Below are 12,009 nucleotides of genomic sequence, written 5' to 3'. Positions count from 1 at the left end.
TGTGTTTAAATCCTTATTCTGCTACTAATATGTGTGTGTGTGTGTGTTCATAGGAACATGGTTTTTATATATATTTTGTGAAGATTAATTTTGGTAATAGTAGTGAAGCACCTTTGCAACGCACAAGTAAATAACATACAGCCCTACTGTTGTTATGTGATTTAAGTAAATACTGGGAAGTGTTCACTTGTCTTCCTTTCCACAACTTCTCTGATAACGGCTAGCTTCCTTTGTTAGCCATTTATCCATATGTATCAAGCATTGTCTTCTTTGAGCCTCTTACTAAAGAGATTGCTGTATAAATGCCTTCTAGGAAAGGTTACTTATCCTTAGTTCCCAACCCTACATGGTGAGTTTGTTCATTGGTTAACTATTCTCGGTGACAGAAGAAATGAAGCAACATGACATTAATGAGTACTTAGGAATGTGGGGTCATAGAAACAGAAGTGAGTCCTAAAATAGAGTCCTCTGGAATTGGTCACATCATTCATACTAGAAGCAGTCATTTCCATAGGCCTTGAATGCCTGTGTCATGTACCAGGAGGGTAAGCATCAGAAAGACACCTAGAGATAAACTCTCTCATCAGAATCATAAGGCATTCTATTGAAAAGGGTGGCATAATTTACTGTCTATAATGTCAAATGTTTAATAAGACCTGAGTAAGAAAAAGATTGCTGGAATAATTTAATATGCATATTCTTGGATTAGAGGCAAAAGAGTAGTAAAGACATAGCTGAGCTCAGTTAACATGCAAATAACATTTTCTTTCAATAAAATCTCTTGTACCTCTAGTGCCAGGCACTCTGCTAGGCGTTGGGGGTGTTAGAGTGACTCTGGCAGATATGGTTCATGTTCCTAGTAGGGAGGGAATATAAATAACTGTGTAAGAGCTATGGCAAGAAAGGTACAAGGAACGTACAGAGGGAAGGCATCTACACCCAGGATTTCCTGAAGTAACCTGAGGATGAGAAGTCACAAGATCATGAGGGGGTGCGGTCAGGGTTTCAGAGAGATGGAACAACCTCTGAGGAAGCCTTTAGTTGCCAACTCTGATCTTCCCAGAAACATTTGGCCACAGGGAAGTCCATGGTTTAGTGGTGAATGTCTAAAACGTTTAGTTTGTTACCCACATTCAGCCCAAGATAAACTGAGTGCAAGATGACTGTGCCATATCTCATTTCACAGAGAGATTTCCAAAGAAAACCTCGCTAATAAAGAACAGAATGACAGTAGGTCAGGCTTCTTGATGCATTTTATTGTGAGATGGGGGAGTCTGGTAAAAAACTAGAAAATGACCATGGTGTAACAAGGAACTTAAAAATGAAGAATCAGATTTGTAACTTACATACATGAATACAGGAACAAATTGGCACAAAATGTTAAACATTGTTCCCAACACTGTTTATATGAGGTTATCCTAATTTGGCTTACTAAGGAGATGAGAGTTTGATGGTTAGGCTAATCTCTTAATAAAACTGCAGAGCATCATGCTATTAGTCACACAGTGAATTTCAAAATTTAAGAGTTTTATATTAAAAACTGGGTAAAGGTAAAATGACTTGATTGTAGTTGTAAAACTAATACATTCCCGTTTAAGTTCTGTTCTACAGTCCAAGGCAAGTATAAATGTTAACGTAACACTGTTAAATCAAATCTCAATGCAAGAGAACCAATTGCATCTCTACTTTAAATCTTATCAACTTTCCAAATTTTCATACTAAAATATATTATTGTATTAATACAAACTACAGTATTATACACTACACTGTGTAATAAATAAAGAAATATAAAAATAAGACACATAAATATAAAAGTTTTCTAAAACTAAAAGTACATGTCAGTAAGAAGGGTATTAATACTGCCAGGTTTGAAGACATACAGTACAAAAATGTTGCACAGATCTATAAACTAAAAGAAATAAAATAATACTGATAGGTAAAAATCAGCTAATGTTGTTAATAAACTGGGTCCATAATAACTAACATTTGGAAACAGTTATGAGCCAAATAACAATGGCATGTCCATGTCTGAAATGCAAGTACATGGATAGAGAAGATTAGAAAATTTCCCTTTCATTTCTGTAGAGAAATTTTGAAAGTCAATTAACATAAAATGAATACTGAGGAATTAAAGGATGAAATGTCCCAGTGTTTAGGTTTCTCTGACAGAGTCAGTGGTTTTAAGTTTTATTTGGAATTTTGATACAATAAACAAATCAACAAATGCTAGTTATTGTAGGCCACGCATCGAACGAAGGCGGGTTAGGGCCTTGAAAATACTGATAAATGGCACTTACAGCACACAGGTCTTGCTTAAGGCCAAAGGAGATACAAAGCTTCATATCATATCCTTCATATTTGTCACCACATACTCAAACACAATTACGAACACTGATTCTGACGACTCTGCTACCCTTCCCAGGATTAACACTGTTAGTCCCTGCAATCAGAACTCAAAGACAATCTTCTGAACTCCATTTTAAATCACATGAGTAAGAAACTTCAGTTCTTCTATCGGCTGCTTTCTTAAGGCTAACAATACACTTGAAATGATAATACTCCACTATGATGTCTAAATATTAGAAATTACTACCTTCTAGATTGAATTTATAAAAGGTAGTTAGCATGGTTTGGAACTGCATTATACTTCTCTGTGAAGGGAATTTTGTAGTGCAGAAGTTCTCACATTTTAAAAAACATAATAAAATACTGAAGCGGATTTAGCATATGTTTACCAATAAAAAATTATAAAATTTCTCCCAATTGTACAGCTTAAGAATAAACCAACGTAAGAGTGATAATTAATACTGACAAAAAGAAACAATGCCAGATGCTTATCTAATTAATCAGTTTCCTTTAACCTGTTAAATCTTTGCTTTCCGAGACATTAAAGTCTTCTAATCTGCTTCGTGTTACAAACTTCTTCCTAACTTTGAAAAATGCATGAAAAATTACTAGGTCTGAGATCAGGCACACCCGGATATTTTTTTGTGTGGTTTTTTTTTTTTTTTTTTTTTTTGTATTTTGTATTTTTTTTTTAATTTTTACTTTACACAGTAGTGAACAGAAACCACAGTATACAGGTTACTGTGTTTCCATGAAAAGCATGTATAATATAGAACAAACTTCATTACCAATTAGAATGTATTTTCCTTCTAGAAAAACTATTAGGCTTCATTTGTTTTTTCTTCAGACACCTGCTCACTCTTCTTGCTCACTTTTTGTTCTAAGCTGCTCGCTTGATTTACAGCTTCATCTTCCTTCATCAGACCTTCAGTTTTTGCCTCTTCTCCCTCATTCTCTGCCTCTTCCCCCTCCTCCTCCTCCATCTCGTCTTCCTCCTCCTCCTCTTCCTCCTCCCCTTGCGGTTTTTCACATTCTTTCTCTTCCTGCAGTTCTTCCATCTCTTTGTCCTCCTCCTCCTCTTCCTCTTTTTCACTGTCTTCATCCTCTTCCCTCGTCAGACTCTCTCTCTCGTCAGAGTCGGCCTGCGAGGGAGACGCCCGGGCCCCAGCATGCTCGCTGGCCAAGACTTCCGGTCCCGCCTCTTCCTGCTCCGTGCTATCCCGCTCCTCGGCCTCTCGCTTGCAGTAGGAGTAGCGATGATTCATGTGTTGAGAATAAGACCCAGAGTGTGAGAAACGCTTCCCACATTTGTCACATTGATAGGGCTTTTCTCCAGAATGCAACCGCATGTGTTCAATCAAATGATGTTTGTGTTTAAATGCCTTTTTACAGATCCCACACTCGTGCGGTCTCTTACCTGCAAAATAAGAACACAGCCATGACACAAAATCCTCACAAGGCTTTTGGAAGCACTTTGGTTTGTGGAAAGGGTTACAGAGTCATTTTTCAAAAGTTGTCAGATTCATCAACATACCTGTGTGTTCGTATTTATGTCTCAATAGTGAGCTACTCTTTTGGAATATCTTATCACACAAATCACAAGCATACATTCCATTTTCTGTCTTCCGCATTTTCTTTTTGGGTGGTGTAGAATCAGAGTCATTCTGGTCTTCTACATTTGATACTCCTTCTGAACTAGTGTCTTGCCTTTCATCCTATAGAAAAAAAGAAGAACACTTAATTTCAGATTAAAAGGTAAACAAGAGACACATGTAAAAAATACAGGTTAAAAAAAACTAATTTGATTTATACTTTCAATAGCTCGAGGAAAGCAAGCTCATCACTGCAGACAGGGTCCAAGGGTGGAAAGCTAGATGCTATGTGGGGGTTGATACAGAAAAATAGTGAGGTTGGGGCAATACAGTCATAATGATGATAAAAACAAGTGATCAACTGATGAAAAGAAAGAATGTAAAATGTACAGTAACAAAATTTACCTGGTTTCAAGTGAATTGTGATTTAATGAGAAATTTGCACACATTTTTAACTTAGAAGTTTGCTACATCATCACCAATTTCTAACTGCCTCATTTACCTTCATTTTTTTCTTTCTGGGTTTTACTGTGCAAAAATGAAGATTCTATTTTTAAAAGGTGGTCTTTCAGTTGTATCCTCCAGAACTTCAGAGGTCTACAAACTGACCTCTGTGGTTTCTTCGAAAAGAGAGGGCTTTTCTCTACCACTTTTCTAAGGAACAAGATGGCAAAACAATGCAGGGGGTCTATATTTTGAAACAAGAATACCTGCTAGACAAAATCAATCTTCAGAATTTCAGTGGTATAAAAACATTTTAGGCAGCCTCAGGGTGGTAATATTGTGTAGGAAGCTCTCATGTAAGTAAACAGTTACTGGTAGAGGAATTGGGTCCCTCAAGATCCTTATGTCTTTCCTAAAGTTTTCCATTCTATTGCTTCTAAACCCACAAACTGTCTAAAAGCTCAAAGGCTTTTCACAACATTTCATATAATTTGCAAAGTGGGAGAGGTGCAGCCATTTGCCTGGGTGGTCTGTGAGCTGCCAGTTTGTGCTAAAGCAACTTGACTACTTTCATTGCTATGGGATGTGGTCTTATGATTAAGTGAAATGTTGGTGTGTCCTCCTTTATTATTCAAAGGTGTGCACAGTGCTGTGTACACTGAGAGTCTAGATGAAATCACTACAGGTAACCCAATCAGTAGTGATATTTAAGGGGGAAGAAAGCAGCAGATATAGATTTGAACAGGATATTGTAATTATTTCAGCTGCACCTACCTACAGCAAATATTTGGATGAAAATCAAATTTATCTCTAGTATTTGGGTGATTCAATAAGAAACCAATGAAAAAAACTGAGGACATCAAGGCTAGTGACCTAAAAAATAGTCTGGAGAATGAGCCACACAACAGTCACAAAAATGGTTCTATCTAAAACTACATCATCAGTTTTTGGGGGAAGGTAAGGAGGAAAATGGATATATGGACTCATGTATATAAATTATGACTGAAAGCTGTCTTAGTTTACAGCTCGTAAAGTGATCAGCAAATTCACTAGATGAGCTCTTTGTATACTTAATTCTTGTTTAATCAAAGCCTTTAATAAATATAGATGCTAACGCATAAAAAGTAATAGCTCAGTTTTGCTAGTGTGACAGGTCTGTGAATGGGAATGTATTTCCATGTATTGATGATACAGCAGAAGCTGTTACTCATTTGGGGAATATAACTCTAGAAACAGAAATTTAATTGGTGAATATTCCAATTTTTCTTTAATGTCTCAAGCTTCAGATAGTCAAGTCTTTAGCTAAGACTTCTCATTTCCCCAGGAGAATAGCACAATGGTAGTTGATAACCATACTTGGGATTAGTAAGAAACTGAAGGTGTGATGCTACGAAAGTTAAGGCAAATCTATTTCCTTTCAAAAAAACTTTTAACAACATGCTTGGCTCCAAATAGACTGGTTTTATTCGAAAAATTTCACCCAAAGGAGTCAAACTAGCATGTTAGCAAATATAGCTTTGGCATAGGGTCCTTTTCTTTACCTGATTCCCATTTGGCTGGATCACTTTCAAGGGTGGTTCCTGGACTGCAGGGCTGACCGTAGTCGAGTACGTGTAAGCCACCTGGGGAATCAGAATAGTCTGCTTATTGGCAGCTAGTGCTCGCAAGCATGGAACACTGTTCTGGTCAGCAATGGCCACGATCGTTGGTAATTGGGCAGTGACTGTAGGTATAGCAATATTTATGGGGTTGGCACTTGGTGGGATTACATTTACAACTGGTTCTGAGTCTGTAACACAACTGTCCTTTTGTGGCTCCTTTTTTGCGCAAGACAAGTTCAAGGGTTCTTCCTGGACAGAATAAACACTGTTCTGGTAAACACTAGTGATCGTTGACCTTTCTAATAATTCTCCCTGTTGCTTTGGTAGTGAAAGATCAAGAGGTTCTACTTGTGGCTCTTCCTGTGCGGCTTCTGCTGTGTACAAGTAACCCTGTGTGTTTCTGGAGGAGGAAAGGTTTAGAGGTGATGGGGATGATGGACTACTTCTGGAACCATTGACGGTGGATCCCGCTGGTAAAACTGGAGAGTTAGTCATCTTCAGGGGACTTTGTAGATTTACTGTGCCTTCCGGGGGCTCATTTGTATTTGTAGATTGAGGCTGCTCATCATTCTTTGCAGGGATATTTCCTTTGCTGGGTTCAGGAGAAGATGGTTCAGAAGACTGCACTGAAATCTGTCCAGCCTGCATCTTTTCAAACCACTTTTTTACTACATCCAGGGGTAGGTTTACTGAGTCAGCAATCTTTGAGAGCTCTTCTGCACTTGGTTGTGCGTTCAAAGCATAATAAGCTTTCAGAAGAGACAAAAGGTTCTTTAAAGGTGGCTGACTGGGAGACAGATTGCCATCTCCACCAGATGAAACAGAGGACTCGGGCTTCTCAGCTTCTGGGGCAGGGAGTGGAGGAGGCTGAGTAGGCTGCTTTAGGTCATAGTGCTTTAATTCTGGAAGTGCATTAATATCTCCTGGACATTCGTCACACAGAAGGCAAGTGCTATCGTTTGCTCCTCCTTCAAAGCTTTTGTCCTTCTCTGATTTAACAGTAAGATCTTCTGGTAACTTTTCACTTTTGCAGCTGTTTGTGGGTACTGGATTTTCTTTTTTTAAATTCTGAGGAACAACCTGAAGTTGGCTAGGCTGCTCAAGACTGTAGTTAATGATGATTTTGGTTGTTCCATCTTGATCAACCAAAGGAAGACTGATGGAGGAAATAACAGAATGGCCACCTTGCTGTATGGATGAAGCACTGATTGTTTCTTGTTCTTTGGATGCAAGATTGGCTTGATTATTCTCCAAAACTTGCCTTATTACATTACCATCCACTGCCACTTTAAGTACATTCTGAATATCACTTAAATTGATACTTATGGGAGACACCAAACCAACTGTTGGCAGAACAACAGCTTGCACCACACCCTGAGGAGAACTGGTCGCCTGTAACGGGCCACCACCACTAAAAACCCCATTCTGTAAAGGGGCTGAACAGTTGATTCCTGAAGCAACCACTATGGGTTTGAATTCATAATCCACAGGTTCAGTTTTAATTTGGTTTATAGAAAGTTGCTCTTGAAGGGGCTTATTCTCTAACTTCTGCCGTATCTGTGGTCGCGTGGGACTGCCCGGTGATGCCGAAAGAGATGGTGAGGAACACTGAGGCGTCTTGAGTCCTGTTCTTGGTCGCCCATTCACAGGCATCAAGCTGATGCATTTCTTACTGCTTATGTGTGAGCTATAGGAACCAGAATGGGAAAAACGTTTCTTGCAGTTTGGGCATTCATATGGCTTCTCTCCTGAACAACAAAAAATTATATTCACTGAATTATTACATACAAGTTATGTGTCCACATTGTCCTTAAACAGTTTCAATTTAGAATATTGATTGTAAGTTCAAAACTGACAGAAATGTTATAAAGACTAGCAAAACCCTCATCTGTAGTACACGTGCTAGCCCATAAGGGCATCTTCTTAGCACATGTGTATAATATTCCTGCTAACCTTTAAAACTTCAAATAATTCTCAAATGCTAAAAAGAATTAAAGCTGACCCTTGAATAACATGGGTTTGAACTGTATGGGTTAACTTAACCCGTAGAAGTTTTTTGATAAATATCCTACAGTACTGTAAATGTATTTTCTTTTCCTTATGAGTCTGAATACCCTTTTCTCTTGCTTACTGTATTGTAAGAATGCAGTATGTAATACATATAACATAAAAACATGTATGAATTGACTTTCTGTTATAGGTAAGGCTTATGGTCATCAGTAGGCTATTAGTAGTTAAGTGTTTGGGGAGTCAAAAGTTATATGTGGAGTTTTGACCGCATGAAAGGCCAGCTCCCATACCCTGCATTGTTCAAGGGTCAAATGTACATCTACTCATTCAAGTTAATTTTTTTTTCTTATCCTATTTTACCACCTATGTAATTTTTCTACATTTCACTATACTTAACCATCTGCAGGATAAATTAATGTTACAGGAAAGAAAAGTAAATAAAATTTCCTTTATATAAGACTTAACAAGTATGAATACTTCCTTCCCATACCCAAAAGCTTTTAAGGTTTCCTTGAAAACATCTTTTTCAGTGGGCAGAAAACTTTCCATACGAGGTATTGCTATCAGTCTTGGCTTGTTAAACTGGGAGGTATGCACTCCTGGAGCTAGAAGGCAATGTTCTAGTGGGTATGTAAAGCTTTCTTGTAGTTTCAGTTTTAGTGAGAGTGGTTACAGTAATTTAAAACATTTTAATATTAAAACACAGATTATACCATGGAGAAAAAGACAAAATTCATGTGACTTGTTAGGAAAAATCCACAATGTCAAAGAAGCTCCTTGCTTGTAGAGGCTTATGTCAAGTTGCTTCCCTAGACCTGGGAGAGAAGGCATTTATCCTTGTCAGCTATTAGGTATACTTCGGTAGAAAATTTTGAGAAGCATGGAGCCAAGTGGAATACTTTCAGACAACCCTAATTTCACATCTTAATTTTAATTTATATATATAGTTCATTCATTTATAATTTATAGGTTAAAGACTATCAGTTTCAATAAGGTAGGAACTTGAGTCTTGTGTGCCATTTATGCCTTCTATCCATTGAAGTGTAGGTTACAAAAATGCTGAACAAGCCTTTTTTGGATGAATGGATGGCTAATTGCAAACTTATGGAATATGGTGATACTATTTATCTACTCAATATCAAGATAAAGCTCTTTCCTCTGTTCTTTTTAAGAATGAAAATGAAAGCAGTGAGAATGTAAGTTCTTCTAATGTAATTTCAGTATTGTACAATTTTTAAAAGGTGAGTTATATTTTCTCGAAGTATAATCAGATATTAGAACTGGAAGGGATCTAAGAGGCCCTCTTGTACAGTAAGAGTTCATTTTATATCATCCTGGACTTTAGCTAGCCTCTTGCTTAAGTTCCTTTATTAAAAGTAGGTTATTACCTGCTGGACAGCCCTATGGAAGATGGTCTAGTTTGGTTCTGCCGGGAAGCATGAATTTGGGTTCAAAACCTGGTTCTGCCATGAGTTTTTTAAAAGACTTATTTACTTATTTATTTTGAGAGAAGTGGGGGCAGGAGTGGGGGGAGAGAAGAAGGAGAAAGAGAGAGAATCGTAAGCAGACTCGCAGGGAGTATATGGAGCCCAAAGCGGGGTTCAATCTCATGACTCTGAGATCATGACCTGAGCTGAAAACAAGAGTTAGATGCTCAAATGACTGAGTCCCCCAAGTGCCTCTTACTATTTTCTTAATCTTCCGAGTCTCAGTGTTTTGGTGTATAAATAAATGTAGATACATCCTTACTGGATTGTTGTAGCAGTTACATGACATAATACAGCAAAACTCTGTGTGGTCTCAATAGATGTTAGTGATTCTTTTAAAAAGTAATTCTATGGATATACAGGTTGAGTACTAAGCCAGAATTCACCTTTTATTAGGCCCAATTTCCTGCCCTAGCCTGTGAAGAGCTGTCATCTGTATCCTTACACTTCCCTTCTTAAATATACCCAGGTCCTTCAAAGATTCCTTATTGGACATAGTTTTTAGAACCCTTCCCACTTACCCACTTGTTAACTCATCTCTGGAAATTCTCCAGCTTATCAGTATCTTTCCAAGGGGATGCCTGAAATATGATTCAATACTCAAATGTACCAGGTAAATTTCTGAGGGAGGGGTGTAAAACAATGGATGTGTTCAAGTATTTCTATTTTAACATTTTAAATTCTTGCATAACATTTTTAGATGAGCTATATGTTTGTTCTCTTGTTAGAGACACTTGGAAAATAAGAATTTATGATATAGATTATTTTTAAAAAAGATTTTATTTATTTGAGAGAGGGAGAGAGAGACAGCAGGAGTGGTGGGGAGGGGCAGAGGGAGAGGGAGAAGCAGACTCCCTGCTGAGCAGGAAGCAGGCATACACTTAACTGACCAAGTCACCCAGGGGCCCCACAGATTATTTTTATCTTTACAAACAGGGAGACAGAGGAGCACAGTGGCTAAGGTAACAGCTTTGGAGTCAGGATACCTACACCGAGGCCCTGGTTTTTCCATGGACTAGCTGAGTGACTCTGGATAGGTTAATTAAGCTCTCTGAACCTCCATTTTCTCATCAGTAGAAAGGGAGGAAATAATAGCATCTACCTCAGAGGGCTATCGTTGAGACTGTATGAGTTAATGTACACAAATAACTAGAATGGGGCTGTCCACAGTTAAGTATGCAATAAATGCTAGTTGTCAGTATTATGGTTGGGGATTACCTGGTATTTTATCATTACCAGAAAGAAGTGGAGCAGTTGTTCTATAGCCAAATCTACTAAGTTTGTTGGAAAACCCCTTGTTTCTAACTTCATAGCTTAATGGTTTATACATAGAGTACCTCGCCTAATCTGTCTGTCTAGCAACTGTTGAATGAGGTGAAGTTGTGCTGTAAGAAGTCTGATGTCCTATGAAGACCGATTTCTTTTTTGTAATGGCTGAAGTGGACGTTTGATTGCATCTGATGTAAAAACTTTCCAGGCTAAAGTTCATAGGGCCATGGAACAAACTCAGGTTATTTTCTGGGGAGGATCAAAGCCCGGGAGCAGGAGCCTTTTTTGTCACACCTCTGAGTGGAGGTGAGGTGACCTGCTCCTCATCATAGCTCAGGTCCCACATGAGAAATTCAGATGATGGCTAAAACACATGACTCTGCATATGGCTCATTTTAGTGGTGTTGGAAGATAGCAACAATCCAGGTAATTTTATGGAGTATAATTTGAAGACCCTGATTAGAAAGTGAGCTAACAAAGAAAGATTACAGAGGTTTCTTGAAGGATATGAAGCTCATCCATTATTTGAGACTCTAAACAGCTCTTTCAAATCTGCAGTGAAGGACATTTTTATCCGCCCCCCTCCATTTTTTTTTTTTTTAATTTCCAACCTACTGTAAGATCAATATTGTATAAAATATAATAAAATTGTCACAGTTTTTTCTTCATCTGCTAGTTTCTAAATTACTTGTGATTTCTGTACGTAGCACTTCAAGAACCAGTCTCAAAAAAGCTTATAGACTGGTACCATCCTGGGATGACACTGAGAAGCCCCGACTCAAGAAATCTTCCTTTGGAATAAACCAGGCCATCAGAGCAGCTACTCTGGAGAAATACTTTTTCTGAATTGCATTTTGGTGAAATAGCACTGGCTTCCTACTGGAGACTCTTATTTTATTTTTATTTTTTTAAGGTTTTTGTTTAATTGTCAGAGAGAGAGGGAGAGAGACCACAAGCAGGGGGAGAAGAAGGCAGAGGGAGAAGCAGACTCCCCGATGAATAAGGAGCCTGGTGAGGGACTTGATCCCAGGACGCTGGGATCCTGACCTGATCATTTAAGCCAAAGGCAGCCACTTAACTGACTGAGCCACCCAGGCGTCCATGGAGAATCTTACTTTAAAAAGAAAACTCTATCAATTTTTCTGCTGTACTATTTTAAGGATACTTTGGAAAATGATATAAAATGCATTTTGTTTTTCTATGGTCTTCGTAGTGGGCAGAGTTGTACTTTTCCTAGCGACTAATTCCTTTTACTTGCAG

At 38.2% G+C, this 12,009-nt stretch overlaps 1 protein-coding gene across 5 annotated transcripts in view; it reads right to left on the bottom strand.

Annotated features, from left to right (window-relative positions):
- Positions 1–1,235: 1,235 nt before the first annotated feature.
- Positions 1,236–12,009, bottom strand: part of ZEB1 (zinc finger E-box binding homeobox 1) — a 186,708-nt gene continuing 175,934 nt past the window's right edge. For all 5 annotated transcript variants that reach the window (XM_059404355.1, XM_059404357.1, XM_059404356.1 and 2 more), the window contains exons 7-9: positions 5,924–7,731; positions 3,881–4,061; positions 1,236–3,763 (exon numbers count right to left, since the gene is read on the bottom strand). In XM_059404355.1, coding sequence (XP_059260338.1) covers positions 3,168–3,763; positions 3,881–4,061; positions 5,924–7,731 — 2,585 coding nt within the window. In that variant the 3' untranslated portion in view covers positions 1,236–3,167. The remainder of the gene's footprint in view (positions 3,764–3,880; positions 4,062–5,923; positions 7,732–12,009) is intronic.

This window comes from Mustela nigripes, chromosome 6, assembly GCF_022355385.1.
Source record: "Mustela nigripes isolate SB6536 chromosome 6, MUSNIG.SB6536, whole genome shotgun sequence".
Taxonomy (NCBI): domain Eukaryota; kingdom Metazoa; phylum Chordata; class Mammalia; order Carnivora; family Mustelidae; genus Mustela; species Mustela nigripes.
Note: the sequence above shows the minus strand (reverse complement) of the source record. Positions and strands in the feature narration are given on the sequence as shown.